Source organism: Onychostoma macrolepis, chromosome 03 (genome assembly GCF_012432095.1).
Source record: "Onychostoma macrolepis isolate SWU-2019 chromosome 03, ASM1243209v1, whole genome shotgun sequence".
Classification (NCBI taxonomy): domain Eukaryota; kingdom Metazoa; phylum Chordata; class Actinopteri; order Cypriniformes; family Cyprinidae; genus Onychostoma; species Onychostoma macrolepis.
In genome coordinates, this window is record NC_081157.1 from 11,901,449 (window position 1) to 11,924,007 (window position 22,559).

At 38.1% G+C, this 22,559-nt stretch overlaps 1 protein-coding gene across 3 annotated transcripts; it reads left to right on the forward strand.

Annotated features, from left to right (window-relative positions):
- The first annotated feature begins 3,395 nt into the window (after window positions 1-3,395).
- On the forward strand, window positions 3,396-21,144 carry LOC131536460 (GTPase IMAP family member 9-like). Of its 3 annotated transcripts, XR_009269979.1 has the most exons (5): window positions 7,461-7,875; window positions 8,656-9,271; window positions 10,185-10,375; window positions 20,787-20,836; window positions 20,921-21,144. XR_009269979.1 is itself a non-coding variant. In XM_058769391.1 (4 exons), exons 3-4 carry the CDS (start codon window positions 8,658-8,660, stop codon window positions 10,192-10,194), a joined length of 624 nt encoding a protein of 207 aa, XP_058625374.1. In that variant the 5' UTR covers window positions 3,396-3,485; window positions 7,766-7,875; window positions 8,656-8,657; the 3' UTR covers window positions 10,195-12,254. The 3 variants fall into 3 exon arrangements, 1 of the variants encoding a protein (XP_058625374.1); XM_058769391.1 differs by lacking the exons at window positions 20,787-20,836; window positions 20,921-21,144 and adding an exon at window positions 3,396-3,485 and having other exon boundaries at window positions 7,766-7,875; window positions 10,185-12,254; XR_009269980.1 differs by lacking the exons at window positions 20,787-20,836; window positions 20,921-21,144 and adding an exon at window positions 12,979-13,063.
- The last annotated feature ends 1,415 nt before the right edge of the window (window positions 21,145-22,559 follow it).

Sequence of the window (22,559 nt, forward strand, 5' to 3'; positions counted from 1 at the left end):
CTGACTAGACAGACACAGGTGAGTTTCTCTTTACTACACGTTAGGTTTCTCTATAGACTTGAGTCACTAAACCTGAGGTAATCCTGTCAGATCGTCCATCATTTGAGTGAGTACAGGTCAGCCAATCTGGTTTCGTCCGTTAAAGTTAACTTATTTAAATAACAATCACGGTCCTGCACAGTGAGTGATCTTACATATGCAGGTAAACCGGATTTTCTCCACTAATTGCTAAAAAACACAAGCTAACAGACTTCATAACTAGTGTTAGTGAAGCGGTCAGTGGAATCTTTCTGCCTACAGCTATAGCCCCGCCCACAGAAAAAACTCATGATGTTTACTAACAGAAAAAGGGTCTATATAGACAGGGCTTTGTTTGTCTCTTGTGCTTCATGGGTGCGCTCGCTAAAACCTGCAGTTTATTTATTTTGGACAAGGATCCGCTTAAGGTACGAAATATGTTTCACAAATCCGTGGTGTTGTTTTGTTACTTTGTTTGCTTTTTCTTTCTTTCTTTCTTTTTGTGGTCTGCAAATATGTTTTGATCAATCTTTGTAAACAAGAAAAAGCAATATTAGATTAATCCAAATCTAAGGAATATCGTTGATTGAAGTAAACGTTGTTGAACGTTTAACTGATCAAGCCATTGTGTAGATATTTAACGGCGTTTACACAACTGTTCTTTACAGGCAAGAGTCATCAGGGTCACCCGAATGTTCTCTATAGAGTTGTTTGTTCTCTGTTTTGACCGCGCATGCGCTTGAGTTGTTTACAACAGATTTTTTTGCACGTGGGCAGCTGTTGTGCTCACAGTTCATGCAGCGTCAGCGCGCACACAATCGTTGTATTTATGTTTGTATTGGATATCCATTCCGACTTATACACTTACTGTAAGAAAAAAATATGAAAAAAATACCTTTATCTGTATTGATTGGCAATTTGCTATACTATCCTACTAATGCGTTTCTTCTAGCCTATATATTTATATGTTTTATTTATATGCTTTATTTTGCATTTGCAGAACCACACGTCTATGCATATAGACCACTTATAAATTTGTAAACATCCGGGATGCGCGCGCATCATGGTTGCAGAAAACCCGGGAGAGTTTAAATTTACGGCAAGAGAATTACACGGATAAAGTAATTTGTTACTTTAACCCTGTCAGTTGTATATCGCTGAAAATTGCTTTATTTTTAAATTTTGCTGATCCAAACTTTGTCTTTATCTTCTTTGATTATTCTGAAACAATAGAAGTAAATGAAGCCTTGAAAGTTGATGCAAAAACACATTTCTACAGGTGTCCCAGTCTGCGAACAGTCTGTGTTAATAAGTAAATGTTTTCTTTTTTAATTTCTCAGTTTGCTGTACCATTCACTGGACTTGAACTACTTATATTTCAATAAAATGTTCTAAAACTTGATTGGTAGTGTAATTTAATGTAAAAACATGTTATAATCAGTGCCATGTAACTATTAAAGACTAACCAGATTTGAGTGTAATTTGTATTAAAATTAGTTTAGTCTAACATTTGTTTTGTGTATTGAGAACTGACAGATAAAGACATTGCAGAACTGAAAGTACTGGCACCTAACGCAGCTGTGCTCACTAGCATGGACTGCAGTGACACCGGTTCCGCATCCGAATCTGACATGGAGACCGGAGACCTGCCAGCGCCCCTGGTAGCTCTGTATGACGCCGATCTGAGATGCCTCTGCCAAAATGAACTACAAGAGAGGAGTGAAGAGACCTTTGAAAGACTGGGAAAGGAGTTAACTAATGAGCAGTGTGTAAACCTTGAGCTTACGACTAAAAAGCAGGCCCACTCTCAGGCCTGGCACACACACAGAACTGGAAGGATAACCAGCACAACCCTACATCGTGTATGCACTGTAGTAACTGAGAATGCTAAAACAAACCTTGTAAAACAGGTAATGCACTACAACAAACAACAGTTTGGCTTTGTACTTTGGGGAAAAGATATGGAGGACAAAGCCAGAAGACAATACACAGAAATAATGAAAGCACAACATCAAAACTTTGACGTGGAGCTCTGCGGTCTTTTTGTGCGGCCAGACGAACCACATCTTGGGGCATCGCCGGATGGAATAGCAAACTGTACCTGCTGTGGGAAAGCAACTTTAGAGATTAAGTGCCCCTACAAATACCGTGATGGTCTGACAGGGAGTAGTGAGGACACACAGTTCTGCTTAGACAAAGCACAACAACTAAAGAAGAATCATGAGTACTACCATCAAGTTCAGCTTCACATGTTTGTATCCAACACCCAGTACTGTGACTTTGTGGTTTGGACAAAGCAAGATATTACCATCAACCGCATCAGCAGAGATGACGAAATGCTGCAAGCAGTCCTGCCTAAAGCTGAAGTGTTCTTCAAACAGAGCATTTTGCCTGAGCTGTTAACACGCAGCATGGATCCACTGATGCAAGCACCTACACCTGCAGTCTGCTCACGCTGTCGAAGGCCAGACTTTGGGATGATGATTGACTGTGCAAAGTGCAAGAACCATTTCCACTACACATGTGCCAGAGTAAGACGAAAGGTTGGGAACTGGTATTGTGAACAATGCAAAAAAACCAAGTCAGAATAAAATGCATTTTGAAGCAAATTATTTAATACAGTTCTAGTATTTACATAAAATGTATTGCACGTTCAAGTGTTTTAATTACAATAAAAAGTTAAATAAAAAAAATGAATCTAATTCAAGCTTTTATATTTAATATATGTGAAAAATATCAAAAAGCGGCCAAAATCAAATATTTAAATATATATTTCAAAATATATTTACATTGTATAAAATATATTTTCTTCTGCATTTAAGATATTTAAATATATCAAAATATATTTAAATCTATGTGACTTCTGTATGGGTTAAAATAACTATTTGGCCATGACACATGCATCTTCAAATAATATATCCATCACATTGAATGTTTAACTTACTTTTTGTATTTTGGCCCAGTTCACTCTCATGTAGCTGTAAAAATAGTTGCCTGCTGAAATTGAAATATATACATCTTCCTGACTAGACAGACACAGGTGAGTTTCTCTTTACTACACGTTAGGTTTCTCTATAGACTTGAGTCACTAAACCTGAGGTAATCCTGTCAGATCGTCCATCCTTTGAGTGAGTACAGGTCAGCCAATCTGGTTTCGTCCGTTAAAGTTAACTTATTTAAATAACAATCACGGTCCTGCACAGTGAGTGATCTTACATATGCAGGTAAACCGGATTTTCTCCACTAATTGCTAAAAAACACAAGCTAACAGACTTCATAACTAGTGTTAGTGAAGCAGTCAGTGGAATCTTTCTGCCTACAGCTATAGCCCGCCCACAGAAAAAACTCATGATGTTTACTAACAGAAAAAGGGTCTATATAGACAGGGCTTTGTTTGTCTCTTGTGCTTCATGGGTGCGCTCGCTAAAACCTGCAGTTTATTTATTTTGGACAAGGATCCGCTTAAGGTATGAAATATGTTTCACAAATCCGTGGTGTTGTTTTGTTACTTTGTTTGCTTTTTCTTTCTTTCTTTCTTTTTGTGGTCTGCAAATATGTTTTGATCAATCTTTGTAAACAAGAAAAAGCAATATTAGATTAATCCAAATCTAAGGAATATCGTTGATTGAAGTAAACGTTGTTGAACGTTTAACTGATCAAGCCATTGTGTAGATATTTAACGGCGTTTACACAACTGTTCTTTACAGGCAATCCGTTCCCTCAGTTTATCAACCGTACTCACGGATTCTTAAACTGTTCCCTCGGTTTAACAAATCGTGCCCACGGATTAATAAACCGTACCCATGAATTTCCAATCCGTGCGCTCAGATTTTGTAAACCGTACCCTCGGTTTTTGAATCCGTACCCACAGATTCATAATCCGTGCGCACGCTTTCGCAATCCGTTCCCTCGGGTTTGTAAACTGTACTCACGGATTCATGGAGCAAGCTCCGAGGTAGCCTATGTGTTAACGAATCATATTGTATATTGTTTTATTGCATATTATTATGTGGAATAGGCCTAAAGCAAATTGTAACGGACACGAGTTGGAATACAACGATTTAATAAGAAAGATGTGCGTCAAAATCTTGTTTAATTTGTGATCGTCTTAGACTTGATTATTATTGTATAATAAACCTGGCATTGTGACTGACTTTGGAGTCATTTGTTACTCTTTTGTAAGTCGTTTTGAATAAAAGCTTCTTCTAAATGCATGCAACCTAAATATATAACAACAACAATAATAATAAAATAATAGTTATTATTATTTTAATTTATAGGCTAAATAAATGAGTGCACTTAAGACAGTAAAATGTTTGTCATACAATAATTCATGAATGCTTTATTTTTAATAACATTTACAGTTTTGGAAATGTGTTTGTGTACTATTCATTCTTAACATGAAGACTTATTTTGGTGATTTTATTATACTAAGCTTTTCCCCCCAGAGTTAGATACTGTTAATGTGGATGTGCCAGAACTTTCTTCAGTTAAACAAGGAGAAAACTGAAGTCATTGCATTTGGAAACAAAGATGAAGTTCTCAAGGTGAATGCATACCTGGACTCTAGGGGTCAATCAACTAAAAACCAAGTAAACAATCTTGGGGTGTTTCTGGAGACAGACCTTAGTTTTAGTAGTCATGTCAAAGCAGTAACTAAATCAGCATACTATCATCTCAAAAACATTGCAAGAATTAGATGTTTTGTTTCCAGTCAAGACTTGGAGAAACTGGTTCATGCCTTTATCACCAGCAGGGTGGATTATTGTAATGGTCTCCTCACCGGCCTTCCAAAGAAGACGATTAGACAGCTGCAGCTCATCCAGAACGCTGCTGCCAGGATTCTGACTAGAACCAGAAAATTTGAGCATATTACACCAGTCCTCAGGTCTTTACACTGGCTTCCAGTTACATTTAGGATTGATTTTAAAGTACTTTTACTCGTTTATAAATCTCTCAATGGCCTAGGACCTAAATGCATTGCAGATATGCTCACCGAATATAAACCTAACAGATCACTCAGATCATTAGGATCGAGTTAGAAACACCAAGGGTTGGACTTTGCACTGGGCTGGTTCCACGCTGCACGTCACGCTTTTTCAATGCATCATACACTCAACAATACATATACATACGTAAGGTAAGCGTGGCATGTGAGTGGCGGCCGGGGGTGGGACTTTGGGCCTTGTGACCCGCAGCACCTCTCCTTGATGCCTCGTTTTGGGCCTAATTTATTCCTTACGCACGGAGGGCCCAGAGGCAGCCTTACAATATCTTACTATTTATAGCTTTATTATTATTATTACTATTATTATTTCGTCATTATTATTACTACCATTATTATTATTATTATTACAATTTGTCCTCTTCCTGATTCCCCAACCACCCGTCTCAGATGAATAAATGTATTATTGTTATTGTTGCTACTATTACTAATTACTATTTAATACAATTATTATTGATATTTGTCATCCTCCTCACCCTCAACTTTCCCCTCATTTCTGATTAATTGAGTTAATTACTATTATTATTATTAGTTATTATTTATTTATTGATATTGTTGCTGCTACTATTACTATTATTACTTATCACCTTCCTCATCCTCTAATTTTTGTTATTAATGCTATTATTATTATTATTATTACTGTTATCATTACTATTGTTTTTTTTTTTTTACTTTTGTCATGTCTGTTGTACTTTCCTTTATTTATATACTTCCACCCCCAACACTTACACACACACACACACACACACACACACTCACTCACTCACACAAATCATGTGGGCTGTCATGTATGTTTTGTTGACCTTAATAAAAGAAAAAAGAAAAAAAAAGAAATACCAAGGGTTCACACAAAACAAAGGGAGTCCGATTTTAGCTATTATGCCGCCCGCAGTTAGAACCAGCTTCCAGAAGAGATCAGATGTGCTGAAACATTAGCCACTTTTAAATCCAGACTCAAAACTCATCTGTTTAGCTGTGCATTTGTTGAATGAGCACTGTGCTACGTCCGAACTAATTATATAAAATGTATAATAAAATCACCAAAATAAGTCTTCATGTTAAGAATGAATAGTACACAAACACATTTCCAAAACTGTCAAATGTTATTAAAAATAAAGCATTCATGAATTATTTTATGACAAACATTTTACTGTCTTAAGTGCACTCATTTATTTAGCCTATAAATTAAAATAATAATAATAACTATTATTTTATTATTATTGTTGTTATGTATTTAGGTTACATGCATTTAGAAGAAGCTTTTATTCAAAACGACTTACAAAAGAGTAACAAATGACTCCAAAGTCAGTCACAACGCCAGGTTTATTATACAATAATAATCAAGTCTAAGATGATCACAAATTAAACAAGATTTTGACGCACATCTTTCTTATTAAATCGTTGTATTCCAACTCGTGTCCGTTACAATTTGCTGTAGGCCTATTCCACATAATAATATGCAATAAAACAATATACAATATGATTCGTTAACACGTAGGCTACCTCGGAGCTTGCTGCATGAATCCGTGGGTACAGTTTACAAACCCGTGGGAACGGATTATGAATCTGTGGGTACGGATTCAAAAACCGAGGGTACGGTTTACAAAATCTGAGCGCACGGATTGGAAATTCATGGGTACGGTTTATTAATCCGTGGGCACGATTTGTTAAACCGAGGGAACAGTTTAAGAATCCGTGAGTACGGTTTATAAACTGAGGGAACGGATTGCAAAACCGTCGGCACGGATTGTTTTTTTTTCTCCTACAGGTGACTTCCTGGGCTCCGTAATGCCGAGTTCACACTGCACGATTTTAGCCCGATTTTTCACTCGCCGACAGGTTTTGATAAATCGCCGACAAATGCCCGACATCGGAGGCAAATCGGAGCTCGTTCACGCGAGAGACAATCGCGCAGTGTGAATTATCAAAGACGCGATCTGAGAGAATCGCCGACACGTCGCCGACTCCTGTGAAATATTTGCCATGCTAAATATCTGGAGCTGTCGGCGATTCACAATCACGCTGTGTGCAATGATTTCTGACTGAAAACTACATCACGATGACCTTCAGCCAATGAGAGACAAAGATACAGGGCAGAGGGAAGTTCGGTGAGGAGTTATAGACTACATCAGTATTTTAATATGTACAATTATATCATACAGAGACGAGCACAAACGCTTGAACAGCCGCAACATCAGCATAACAGTTACTGCAAATTATTATTTACCACTCTTTGCAGAACACAATCCCTGCATCTCCCTCCTGCATAATCTGTTTTTCTTTTTGTAGCTGGAAATCAGCGCACAGACTATTTGCGGGCTATATTTTTTTAATACTTCAGTCTCGCTCCAGAACAACGGGCTGACGCAGGTTCACGCGTTATTTCCTTATCACTTCTCGCGTGTGTTTTGTTGTGAAATGTAGTTTGCGGATCAGACAGAGTTGTCGGTGATTCTTCCTATTGTAAAGTCATGCAATGTGAAAGCCCCTGTCGCTGATCCATCGTGCAATGTGAACACAGCAGCGACTGAATGCTACCCCAGATAGTCACGCAGTGTGAAAACAACAGCGATCCGACGAGTTTGAAAATCGTGCAGTGTGAACTAGGCATAAATTTGTTCAGTGTGAACTTGGCATAAGTGTTAGTGAAGCGGTCAGTGGGATCTTTCTACCCACAGCTAAGCCCCGCCCACAGAGAAAACTCATGAGGTTTACTGACAGAAGTCGTTTGTTTCTGCACAGACTGGACTTTGTTTGTCTTTTGTGCTTGATGGCTGCGCTCGCTAAAACCTGCAGTTTTGGGGAGAAAATCCTTCATCTCCTCGTTTATTTTGGACAAGGATCCGCTTAAGGTATGAAATATGTTTCACAAATCCATAGTGTTGTTTTGTTACTTTTTTTTTTTTTGTGGTCTGCAAATATGTTTTAATCAATCTTCATAAACAAGAAAAACAATATTAATCCAAATTTAAGGAATATCGTTGATTGTGCATGATTCGCATTGCAAGTAAACGTTGTTGAACGTTTAACTGTGAAGATCAAGCCATTGTGTAGATATTTAACACACAGCTGTTCTTTGCATGCAAGAGTGATCAAGGGTCAACTGAATGTTCTTTGGAGTTGTTTGTTCTCTGTTTCGACCAGGCCTGCACTAGTTATTTATAACACATTTTTTGCATGTGGGCTGTGTGCTCACAGTTCATGCAGCGTCAGCGCACACACAATCTTTGCATTTATGTTTGTATATCCATTCTAACTCATACAATTACTGTAAGAAAAATAAGAAAGAAATACATTTATCTGTATTGATTGGCAATTTGCAATGCTATCCTACTAATGTTGTGTCTTCTAGCCAATATATTTATATGCTTTATTTTGCATTTGCAGAACCACACGTCTATGCATATTTAATAAAGAGAACAAATTGTGTTATAATTTTGAGTGAGATGGATCACTGTTCTGCCTGGGCAACCTGTAGTCTTCAGCTGACCCAGACTAGCATTAAAATAAAGATCCACTAGATTTATCATCTGTTAACAAGCACAGACCTGATCCTCAGACTCAGATTAATAGATAAATTGCCTTATTTTACATATAGGCCTATCATATTTAATATCGTCTGTCTCTTTCAGAGATGTCAGCGATCAGCTCCAGTCCAGATGATCCAGAGATCCGGATTCTTCTGGTGGGCAGGAAGGCTTCTGGGAAAAGCTCATCTGGAAACACTTTACTGACAGAAAGAAAGTTTCAAGAGCATGAGTCTGAAGTGTGTGAGGGTCAAACACAGATTGGTGGGAAGCAGGTTGCTGTGATTGATTGTCCAGATCTACTGGATCCAGATCTGTCTGAAGAGCAGCTGGTCTCTCGATGTTCAGCAGGTCTCAGTTCAGTTCTGCTCACCGTTCCTCTAGAGCAACCTGTGCAAAACGAGGAAGAGATCCTGGATTATATCAAGTGTTTATTTGGTCCTGAGGTTCAGAAATACTTCATGATTCTGTTCACACACAAAGATGATCTGGAGGATCTGGATCAGACCATTGAGGAACATCTGAAACACAAAGATCATGCAGATCTACAGCGACTGGTGACTGAATGTGGAGGAAAGTTTCACTGTTTTAATAACAAGAGAAAATCAGACAATCAGATTCAAGAACTACTTCAGAAGATTGAAGGAACAATGGAGGAGAACAGAGAGAAATTTATCATGGGACGGAAGAGGAGGAGACAGCATGCCCAGCATTGTCAATTGTAAGTTGTTTTGTTGTTGTTGTGTCATTACCAACCAACGTCGCTATTTTACACAGATAAAAGTCACAAGAAGCAGCTTTGGTCGAATATTATTTCAGAATAAATTAACAAAGAAGGTTACATATTCTTTAATAAAGGTATCTCATTATAACGGTTGAATAATAGTGTTAAACTTCCTTGCTCATCTCTTGCCTTGGGTGCAAAAATCTTGGATTGTAAAGTTCTAGATGATAAAAACATTAAATTCAATGATGTATGCTCATTTTTATGTTGGCAGTTTTTTTATGATTAGTCATTAAATGAAACATGGAAAACCAAATGAATATTTAATGCATTAATATAGCATTAGTGAAACTGGCACAAAGTTGCTGAATTACAATGTAGGGTTACTATGACTGTTTTTATCTAAAGAAGTTTCTGCTCCGGTTCTCTGATGCACAGTGATGAAGGTGAATCAAGAGAGGGACTGGATCCAAACACAACATGAACTAATTTAATCTTTTAAAAAAATCCAAGAAAACAACAAAAACAGAAAGCAAAAAAACAGAACAAAAACAGAAAGCAAAAAACAGAACAAAAACAGAAAGCAAAAAACGAGGAATATCGGCCAAGAAATTAAGGAACCGAAAAACAGAGGGTACATACAGGGGATGACAACTTTTAAAAAAAAACAAAACAAAAAACAATAACAGAAAACACATCTAAAGCATAAAAGTCCCTGTAACAATCACAGGGAATCCAACAGGACAGATGTTACAGACACGGTGAAATACGACAGTGTTAGAGTTCCTCGCTTTATTTCTTTAGTCCTTGCTTATATAGTGATATACTGAACTCTGTGCACTAGGAACTACAGAATGAATGAACAATGAGCGATCTGATTAAACATCCTGATCTGATCTTTCTGTTGCAGTTTCAGCTGAAGATCCAGATGAGGCTGATGTAGTTCCTGAGAGGAAAGACCAGATCAGACTAGTTCTGCTGGGAGAAACTGGATGTGGGGAAAGTGCCACTGGAAACAGAAACCTGTTTGAATCTTCAGCCGGTTCAGACTCTGAAATGAAATGGAGCAGCTCAGAAAGCAGTGTCAGGATGGGTAAAGAGGTAAAAAAGCCATTGCTATTTAGTGCTGCAGCACAGGCCTTTCTGTTTACCATCTGCTTCACACAGATCTAGATCAGCTGTGAAAAAAGAAATACACAAATGTGACCCATATACAGCACCTGCTGCACAATCTAAAATGCTTAAAGGGGTCATCGGATGCAAAATTCACTCTACAAGTTGTTTGAACAAATGCGTGTTGGAAGTGCGTGTACACATCCATCCTATAATGATAAAAATCCACCCAGTGGTTTTTTAAAATCCCCTTTCTCAAATCAGGCTGTTCTGAGATTACTGTCAGAATGTAGATTACGAAGGCACATGAATTAAAAAAAAAAAAAAAAACCAAGTGCACGGATGAATTCTTTATAATAAACACTACAGTATTCCATCAAAAAAATAAGAATTGTAAATTCTTTAAGGGTTTTTATTAATCTTTGCAAATCGCCAGTTTCGTGGCTGAAGTTTCTATGGGCCGCGATACGCAAGCCATCCGCCATTTTTGGAACGGTCTGTGAATCTTTGAGCGTATTGACTGTGCGTCTACATCAAGTTATACACTTGTATATCTTTGAATATTCATTGATTATTATGGTGAATGTGAGATGGCTGACGTGTCAACATATCTGGAGCGGTCGAATAGGGAATCTACACAGATCTATGGTCTGCTCCTCGCTCCACAGAAGAGAGGGGCGGAGTCAGCAGAGCTCATTAGCATTTAAAGAAACATGGACTAGATCAGCATGCTGAAAACAGCTGATTTTGACAGGTTTAAAAAGGTGTTTTTTACACTACTGCTGAGAAATTTGAATATGTTACAGACTTTTCATTAAGACCCTAAAGAATCATATCAACTTGGGGATCCGATGACCCCTTTTACATGACAAACATATGAAGTGCCTGAATGTGCTAAAACAGTGATCGTAAAAGCTTACTATATACAGGCGAGCAGATCAGCCTATAGCTTACAAACACAGCACATTAAATGGTTAAGTGTCTGCTATGAATCAAAACCTGGGGCTGCAAAACATGTTACTGGGGCCGAAGGGGACACTACCGACGGAGAAGATATGTGATTCAGTGAGAAAAATCAGAAGCTAATGTGCCTTTTTCCTCACAGATTCAGCTTGTTAACATGATTGAATTATGTATTTTATTGCATTCTTTTGCAAATCTAAGCTTATTTAGATGATCCATGTACTTACACAAATTATTTTGAAAGTCATGAATTATATCAGTTTCACATGTAACCTTATTTTATACGGTCAATAAATATTTTCTGTTTTGAAATGTGTGCAGTTTTTTTATTAAGTATTAATGTGTAAATGCTACTGCAGTGCAATATAGTCTCAAACACATGTTGCTTTTCTATCTGTGCTTATTTCTGTCATTGGTAGTAGAAAATAAAAAGGCCTATAATCTGTTACTGTAAAAATAAAAACGACATCTGACCACATTCATGACATTTGTTTTGTCAAGGTAATAAATAAAATTTCATATACACATTCTGAAGTAAATCATTGAAGCCTGATATTCAACTCCTGCTGGGCACAATTTAAATTAAATGGAAAAAACACAAACAATACCCTTAAACACAAGCTGCGTACTTTACTGAAATGTCAGTCGACATGTTACGTGATGTTTTGACTTTATGATCATTAGTTTCATTTTCACGTTGCTTCACAAACAGGTCACCGTGATATTTACAGGCAAACACATAGCGGTTTCTGGTTAAACCAAAATATTCTGTTTACCGTTGGTAAACCTCATATGTAAACATGAGTTGAAGATTAGGTTCCTCCTTTACATTCTGATGCCTGTACATAAATAATCAGTCAACAAACCACTTCTACGTAGTTTGTTCACAAAACATAAGAATCTTATGAACCATGAATTTAATATTTAAAAAAAAAAAAATATATATATCTCATTTAAAGAAACTCTCAATCTCTGAAATGAGATATGAACATTTTAAACATAAAACAAAATTTACATCAATAAATAGGTATGAAACTGAAAATGTGTTCAGTGAAAATGAAACCGTGAACAACTCTTAACGGCTTCACTTCACCATCTGCTGCAAATCAAAAACAGGGGAGGAAAAAATAAATAAAAAAATAGACTGTAGTGCAGTTAAAGAAAAAGAAAAAGCAGAGCAAGCAGCCACATCACTCTGCCAAGACAACTGACAGCAAGAAAAAGACCAAAGATACCATTGTTGCAGCAGCTCAGAGATCAAGACAGGAATACTAGAAAAGGCATTTGAAAACTTTGATTGCTGCCAAAGTTAAATAAAATGCTTGATTTGAAATTTGTACTGCATTTTACTTTTGTTGTTCACGTTGTTATATGGCTATTTGTGTTATCTTTCTTTTTTGTCCTTGGCCGATCACATGATACTTACATGTTTACCAAAAGACAAAATAAATTAAAAAAAAATAAATTAAAAAACTTGTGTAAATGGCATCTATTATTATTTTGCACCTAGGTCACTACTATTTGCACCAGGTTGTAACCCCCACTGCTAAATGGAGGTGCATTTAAGGGCCTTGCATATGTATTACCATCTTGGCCCTTTTTTCTTTGTTTTCCTATTCCCTGTCAAGGATCTGCAGTTCATCCACTGTTTGGCATGGTCCATTTTCCAGGAATTCCCCATCTTCCTCTGTCACAGCTACAGCAGCCAGTAACGGTCTCTGCATAGCCAGGATATCTTGCTGGTTCTCGACAATCTCTTGTAGCTTTTGTAAGACTTTTGTGCGATAGCCTGTGAATACTGCAGAATGCTCCTTGAATGTGCAGTATTATTTTAAGGTGAAAAATCAAAACTTGACTTACTCTTTGTTGCGGAGTCAGAATATTGGGGCTCTTCTACGAGGAGCTGTGAAGCAACTGTGGCATAAAACAAAATGTCACTCTAACTAGAATTATTAATAATTACAAAAAAATATAATATTCTGAATTTTAGAAAAATGCCTTCAAGGGGCCATGATATGCTTGGCAGTTGGGACTCCAGCAGCGATTCCTCTGCGGCACAAATATAAACAGGCTAGGCAATTTCCACACTGGTTTTCAAGGGCCACTCTTCTGCAGAGTTTAGCGCCAACCCTAATCTAGCACACCTGATTAAGCTTATCAGTGTTGATTAACTGAATAATTTAATTATTGAAATTAATTGATATTTGAAGGAAGGTGAGTTTAATCAAGGTTGGAGCTAAACTCTGCAGGAAAGTGGAAATCAAGATAGATTCAGCATTAATGGAAGAGTTGCAGGTTATAAATAAACATGAAAGAAAAGAAAAAAACACTTACAGTGTTGAGAAAGATAACTTGAAATTACTTTTTTTGCTAGCAGAGAATATTGTGTTATTTTTACTTTATATATTATGATATTTACTCAGTATGGTATTATTTTACTTAAAATATGATGTATGTTCAAGAATGTAATTCATATACTGATCAATATGCTGAATTATTCCGATACTGGATGTCTTAATACAGATTGTGAGTCTTAAAGGGCCATCCACTGGGGCAGTACTGGTATTTTCCATTGGCGTGTACCAATGAACTTTAAGTGATTTCCAGAATATGACAGGAACAGGTAAACAAGTTTGATGTATGTCTCATGGGATCACCTCCAACCAATAGGAGGCCGTAAAATAAAAGTAAAAAAAAAAAGGCAGATCGGGCCAAATTCCACCATTAAAAAATGGACCAGGTGGGCTAGTAATAAATTGTGGCAAACCAGACAGGCATAGCCAATTTAAAAACCAGAACTACCAATTTTGGGTAGAAAGATGGGTATAAAATGGATGCCCCGACAAGACAGAGACTTCAAATGTGGTGACCGTTATCTTGGCTTTGTTACTTTGTTTTATAAAGTCTTATTTTGACATCTGGAACTCTGCTTTTTGAGCTTCATTGATCACGTAGAAGAAATCCATCATTGCTGGCTCCGAGTCACAACGAGGATTGTTGTGGAAACAAACGATAGTCTTCTCAAATTTGTCAATAAAGCTCAAGAAGCAGAGTTCCAGATGTCAAAATAAGACTTTATTGACCACAGCAACAAAGCCAAGATGTCGGCCGCCGCATCTAATCTCTGTCCATTGGGGCATCCACTTTTATATCTGTGTAAGGATCCACCCGCTAGTCCAAACAACAGAATGCGGCGGCCTGGTCGAAGGTTTAATGCATGTTCGGTCTTTTACTTGCGCTTCTGAATTTATCGGGATTTAGTTTCAATTTTGATCTAGCTCCAATTCTGATCTGACTCCAATTCCAAGTGATCATTGTACTTCTAATTAAAAACTGATCACAAATATTGCTTATATATTAATTTAGATATTTGATTATCCAAGACATCCCATACTTTCAATTATCCGTTCACTGGGGACCTAATGTCTCTTTTGAGCCTATAGCGTCGGCCGAAGGCGCCGGTCTCACGATCACAAACTCACCAGTCCGGTGTTAGTCAGAGGATGTAGGTAGACTAATAGTCTTTTCCCCATACGACTTGCTAGCACCAGTGATAGACAGAAATCTGAGGTCTCCAATGACGTGCCTACTGCTCCGTTCATTCATGAGCCTTTAGTTTGACCTATCCTGGCCGTAGATTTGCGGTAACAAAAGCCTCCTCACAGTCTACTGGTCATAATGATTTCAGGACAGTTCAGAATAAATCAAATATAACAATTTATTATTAGTCAGGTAAACGTGTCGTGCCAATTACATAAAACAATAAGAAGCCAATTCAAAAATAAGAAAATACTTAACATCAGTTGTTCAAGGATGAATCTAAGAGTAAAAATGTATACCTGATTTCAAGAAAATACATAGAATGGAACATATGAAATACACTCCACACTCTGGACTGATCTGGCTTCAGAATCGCCCTGACTGATTTGCAACTTTACCTTAAATACTACCAGAACAAAAGGCCCATAAACATTTATTCTCTGCCCCAAAACAGATTAGATCTGTGTATGGGGGATGAGAAACCTCTCTAGGAGCTGTTCTCGTGCCCCAAATGGTCACACCTGTAGAGCAATGTTTATCAGGTTTTGAAAGGACACAGAGGTACAGAATTCACTTTAGTTTCCCATATTTCTCATAATATAAGTAACTACTGTGAAATTGAGACCATTTTACCAATCACACAGAGACCTTTAAAATGATACAAAACATGTAGGTGAAAAACAACGGGTTCACAATATATATGATAGGTATATAGCTATTCTCAATGAACTTTGAGTGAAGCTTTTTTGGGGGGAAAAGAGAGAGAGGTAGAGAGGGCAGGGGGAGAATGGGGTCGTAAATGATCAAGGGGATGAGTTTGGTCAGGGTGGTGTTTGTTCTCTTTGAAGATCTTTTGTTCTCTTTGGAGATCTTTCGTTGTCTTTGGAGATATCTTCTCCAGGTTAGTTTCATGGCTTTATTGCATGGCATCTGTCTTTGGGAGAGTTCCTGAGTTTTGGCCTCAGAATTAATTTTATAAGGAAATAAATTCGCTCCCTACATCTGTCTATGCGAACCATATTTGGTAGTTCCAGTTTTTTATTGGTTATGCCTGTCTGGTTTGCCACAATTTATTACCAGCCCACTTGGTCCATTTTTAATGGTAGAATTTGGCCAGATCCGCCATTTTTTAAAAGCTTTTATTCTATGGCCTCCTATTGGTTGGAGGTGGTCACATGAGTCATATATCAAAGTCATTTACTTGTACCTGTCATATCCTGGAAATCACCAAAAGTTCATCGGGTTAAGTTCACTGGTACAATCTAATGGAAGACACCAGTACTGTCCACTGGATGGCCCCTTAAGACATCCAGTTTTGTAATAATCAGCATATTGATAAGTCTATTGATTACTTTTATAACCATACATAATATTTTAAGTAAGATAATACTATATTGAGTAAATAACATAATATATAGTAAAATTACACAATAGGATAGAGAGAGAGAGAGACAGAAAGATTTATTCATTCATTCATTCATTTGGGATGATGTATTTGTCCATAAAAGCATACTTGTATATTGTACAAACCCTGAGGATGTATATTGGAGAATGATGTATCTGTAAATACAAAATTGAATGGATGATAAATGGAGACATTGGGTAATAGTCATGTGGGCCATTCTATAATTGTGGGTACATCTCATGTCTGTGAGATCATTTTGATTCTCATCATTATAAAGCCTCAATGCATACTTTTCTAGTAGAAAATTATATTTATACTTAAGCAGCTTTTATTTAAAAAAAAAAAAAACCTTACAAGAACACGTTACTGGTGTGCATCTTGAGACAAAACAATGGCACTGACATATTTTAAGATAGGTCAGAACAAGATATTTTCAGTTGAGACAGCTCAAACATGCATTTTAGTCTGGTAGCCTTAAGCCTTGTCTGTGAAACCGGGGAAGAGAGTTTGAGATCTTTTATCTAGTCACCAAGATATTTTCTTTAGTGTCTTACAAATACATTCAAGAATTGTTCTAAATGATATATCATTCAGTTTTATATGGATTCCAGTACACAGGAATAAGGGGAAATGAAGAAGTGGATAAATTAGCAAAACAAGCTTTACAGAGAGAGAGACAATAGAGATAAAAGTTTCATTAAGTAAATCAGAGAATAAGGCTTTAATCTGGAGTAAAGTGATTGAAGAATGGCAAGTAAATGGGAAAAAGGGTAGATTTCTTTACAATATAAAATATATACTGTAGGTAAATCAAGGAAGGAAGAGGTTATTTATAATAGAATAATGTTTTATTCTCATTCAAATTTAAATAGTGCACTTAAAATAGGCTAATAGGGAAACATTCAAATGGTTTATGTGAACAATATCATGTTGAAGAAACAGTACCTCATGTGTTTCTTGAAAGTAGCAAGTACGAACAAGGAAGGGGGAAAAAAATTCTGTTTCCTTGTTTCCCTGAGTTTCCAACTGTTTCCTAGTTTTTTGATTGATTGCCACCTGCCCTGACCACTGCCTGTTTATTGGGATACTCTTTTGCCTCTGCCTGGATTGTACTGTTTGCTGGTGTTTGACACTGCCTGTTTTGACCACGTGTGTAAATAAAGCCTTGCGTTTGGATCCTCCAACTCCGTTGTCACGCTCTCCACGTTACAGAATAATCAGCCATACCCAGATCCAGCGACTTTATTCAACAACCCAGCTCAACCATGGACCCTGTCGATGAGCTACTACATCTGTGGCAGGGAGCAACTTCATCAAGCGCCGATTATCAGCGGAGCTTGAACCATCATGGCCACTAGCAGGTCCTGTGATTATGGTCTCCACTCCTATGTTTTCTGCACCACCTTGTTCTGTGATCACCAGTTCAGAGTCTCATTCCAAGATGGCCACCAACCCAGAGCCACTGCACAAGATGGCCACAACACCAGAGTCTACAGCCGTTATGGATATCAAGCTACTGTTTTCAGCCATTACGGATGCCACTCCAGTGTTCCTGAGCATAGTGGATGTTGCGTTTGAAGACACTAAGGCATTTCAGGGGTGTTTGAGGCTGGTGTTCAGTCTGGCGGACCCGCCGTTGATGTCGGTGCATGCAGCAGGCATCCCAAGATCTTCAGCACTCGTTATCACAGAGACTGTTCCCTTTTCTTCCATGCTCCCTGTAATGGGGGGTCGCCATTCTGTGCGTTTAGGCTACACATTGCTCTGTTCCCGCTCCAGTGCGTGAATCTGATCCAGAGCTCGCTCCAGTCCTCGAATCTGATCCAGAGCCCACTCCAGTCCATGAGTCTGCTCCAGAACCCACTCCAGTCCTCAAATCTGCTCCAGAGCTCGTTCTTGTTCCAGAGGTGGCAGCTTCTGTTGCAGAACCTCCCAAGTTAACAGCGTCCACTTCTGGACCCCCTGCCTGTCCTGTTACGGTCAAGGAGACTGTCTGTGAACTCTCTGACTGTCCTGTCTCGCCCATGGAGGCCATCTGTGACCTCTCAGCCTTTCCTGTCTCGGCCGCAGAGGCTGTTGTTACTCTCTCTGTGCTTTCTGTTCCAGTCCCGCCTGATCCGTCTTGGTGGTCACCTGCCTCGTTAGCTCTATGTTGGTGGACATCTGATCTGCTGTGGTGGTCATCTGCTCCGCCGTGGGGATCTTTGCTCTCCTCTTCTCTGCTGTGGTGGTCGTCTGCTCCGCCCTGGTGCTCTTCAGCTCCACCTGCTCCATCCTGGCTGCCTGCTCCGCCCTTGCTCTCTGCTCCGCTGGTTCTGCCCTGGCTCTCTGCTCCACCCTTGCTCCTTGCTTTGCTGGCTCCGCCCTGGCTCTCTGCTCCGCTGGCTCTTCCGTATTGGAAGTGTGATTGCATCACAGCGGTTCGACGAAGGCTGTCCCAATTCAGGATGCATCCTCCGAAGACCACATTCCAAGGCAAATTGCGTCACTGCGGCACAACGAAGGCTGCCGTAATTCGAAAGTGACTACAAATGCACCTTCCGTTTCCCAGGAAAATGAAGTGTACATCTGATGGACACTTTGCACCCTACCATATCCCTGAATCACTTGCGCGCAGATGACGATGGAATTTATATTCAAAGAACATGAAGGATGAGAGTTCTGTGGGGAATTCACATTAAAATGTAAGTATTGTTTTCATTTACTCAAATACCTAGCGAAAGTGTTAAAAGCCAGGGTTTTTTTAACACAAAGCCCACAAACAATAAAACAACCAGTATATAAGGCAATAGTCTTTCCCTTTGTTATGTTTTTGTAGTGTAGCAAATTAGCTCAAAAGGGAATTGTATATAAATAATTACAATTAATTATGATTAATTACAATTATTTATATTGACTGACAGTAATAAGTGTAGCAGAATTAAATTGCCATTAACTGATCTGTCTGTCCAGTGAACATTCACTGTATGTTCAAATCAACTCTAAGAAAGGATATTTCCTTGGCCACAGGAAACACTTTCCTATTAATGCATTAGAGCATGTAGCGGGGGTCAAAATCGTAAAGAGACATTTCATTTGCAAGGCAGAACCAGAAACTCATGTAATTTGTGCACACAACTTTTATTAACTAAACGCTAACACACATAACTAATCTAAACAAACGAACGAATAAACGTTCACTCACGTGTACATACAAAGGGGAGCTAAAGTGGATGAATGAAGCCATTAGAGAAACCGGAGAATGCAGTTATGGAAAGAGTCAGTTAACCACCTGAGTAAAACCATCAGCACCGTTTATAACGGGGTCTTTAACTTATACTAAACCTCTGTTTCGTTTAGTTAGATGTACGATACTTGCATTGCCTTGGTTGTGACGAGTGTCTAGAATGCAGTCTCGGATGAAAATCTTAATGGTTTCAAGGTTTGGACTCCCGATCACATTCTTCCGGGTTGAAGAGTGATGAATTCCAAAGATGTTCCCGAGGTAGAAATGTTCTTCCCAGGTAGAAAGTGAAAGAGATCTGCTGAGGTCTGAGGAGCTTTTGTTGAATGGAAAGTAAAGGCCGCAAGGCCTGGCTCAAAACTTAAGGGTCCAGAAGAGCTCACATCCTCATCTCATCCTCTTAGGATCTAACAGAACCGCAGACTGTCTGGGCGTCACTGATTTGAGAGCTTTATCTGCTATAGAGGTCACTCCTTTCCGGTGTCAAAGAGCCAATGGTGTCTTGAACTTTTGCAGGGAAAGTTTTACGACTCTGTCTCTGAACATGGTCATTTGCATAGGTAATTTGCCTGGGTTAATGCACAAACTACTAAAGATTCTTAGGACACTAATATGTTGCATAGGTATCAACATGTAATATTCACTCTCAATTAGATCATCCGAAGACGAATTGATGGAGACCAAACATGGTACGAGTGAGGTGATCTGAACTAGTGATCTATCGTAAGCATGCATAAGACAGTATACAATACATATACAAGAACAGTAATAATATACACAATGACCTGAAGATATGTGTGTTCACTCAAAGAAAGGTTTTTCTATGAATTAATTGGAGAAGAGTCCATTTTTATGGCATAATGTCTTTCCTATAGGAAACAGGTAGTGAGCGTTGCTCTGCCTGCATTCCTTTGAGCAATAAAACTAGTGTTATCTGATGGGTTGCCATGGAACCAGAGGCCTGTTCTGCCTTTCTTAGGTGTAAGATGCATTTCAGGGGTAGGGTCCACAGACCCTCATGGTTGGCCCTTTGGTTGGTTGAGGGGGCATAAGAGATTATTTGTTAAATATAACAAATAGTTATGTGTCTGATCGGTCCAAAACGCTACAGTAGTGCTATCATGCAAGATATGTCTACAAATGTTTTAACCAAACTTGAGCACTTCAGTATTTTGTATGCATGTGCTGCTGTGTCATATTTTCTAATGTTAAGATTGCAAACCTGTCTTTATATTTTTCTTAAGTGTTTCCATTTTCTCTTGTTTTAGGACTGTTCTGGAGAAAATGAGCCTGCTGGGGAAGGACTTAAAAATACAAAGTAAGCAAGTTAATAGACACATTTTTTGCTGAAATTCATTGTGCTTTTGTTGTTAACAGGCATGGTCTATTTGTTCTGCCTTAGGATTGCAAGTGTCCTAGGACAAGTGAGGGGGTGAGTGGGGAGCTGGAGGAGCTACTTAGGGAAGACATCAAACTCCAGAGAGACAGAGAGAAGAGCACAGGAGAGCAGGGAGAGACTGAGTTCCCTTCTTGAGAGAATGTTTAACAAATACATTATTAGCCATTTTCTATTAGGCAAGAGAAAACAGTGAAAATAAAAAATGGGTCCATTACAATTTTTTAATATATATATTAAAATGTTTATATATATATATGTGTATATATATATATATATATATATATATATATATATATATATAATTTAAATGTCACATTGTCAATGAAACAACCTAATTTCTGTAGTTTATTTTTGTGATGTAAGTTAAAAATGAAGTTGTACACTTTATTCATATTTGCAGTGTAATTTATTTGTAAATGAGCCTGAGTACTTTCTGTACATTCTTTTTTTTTTTTGCATATTCAAATTTGTAAATAAAAGAAGTAATTATGTACATTGTTAATTTTTTTAATGCAGCTTATAATTTTTTCACAAAACATTCTCTATACGTTTATTTTTTTGTCCTGTAAATAAACAGTTTTACACATTAAAACAAATAGTTCTATACATTACTGAAAGTACTTTTTACAACTATTTACAATAACTTAGGTTTAACATCAGAAAAACAACATCAGTTTTAAGCCCAGCCCTGCATCCATGTGTTCTGGGGTCTTTGGGAGGTGAATCTCTTGATGAATTCAGCAACTCGGAGGACAGTGCGGTGACAGTGGAACGAGGCATGTCAAACACTCTGGAGACCACTCTGTATGATGCACCACTGGCCAGACAGAAAAGAAACACCAGGGTCTAGATTTTGGCACCCCATCTCCAGAAGATCCAGCAGCACTGTCAGGGCCTCCCTGCTCAGCCCAAAACCATTAAAAACCTGTCCAGTGCTGGCACATTCAGCTCTATCCGCAAGTACAGGGGTCTGGTCTGATCTAGGGAAAGAAGGAAAAGAGAAATTGTTTACAGCTATGACAAAGTAATTGGTAGAAGAAATATTGAGATACTTTAGTGAACTAGTTTTAGTAACTTATTAGGTTTTAACCAGTGTTCGAATTGTGTCAATTCCCGTTGAGAAGACCTAATTCTAAGATAAAAGCGTATTTAACGATGATCAGTGAATTATGTGCAAACAATCAGCAAAGAACAATTAAATATCTATCTTAGGGGTGTGCAATATAGACAAAAAATGGTATCTTTTGGGTATATATAGATTTATGCCATGGTCTGTCTGAATACTCGATTCTGATTGGCTGGCAGGTGTTGATTAAATTTGTTGAATATACTGATTTACATTTTAAAGTAGTTGGATGAATGCTTGTATATGTATTTATTAATTTTGTATTTTTCACTTTTAGCTGCTGTGAGAAAAAAACATGCCACTGAACAGGAGATTTAAGCCAATGCTTCAGCTTGCTCCAGACAGAGATGGAGGAAGGAGAGAGCGGCTGCGGCGGAAAGAGTTGCTGTAGAGCTGTAATTCACGTCCCAAGGACAATCAAGTCAAGTCACCATTATTTATATAGCGCTTTTTACAATGCAAATTGTGTCAAACAATCCTGAATAGGATCGCTTTCTCCCACACACATTTAATCAC

What these genes read in the sequence shown, in the direction of transcription:
- LOC131536460 (XM_058769391.1), top strand. Translation starts at nt 8,658, where the DNA reads ATGTCAGCGATCAGCTCCAGTCCAGATGATCCAGAGATCCGGATTCTT.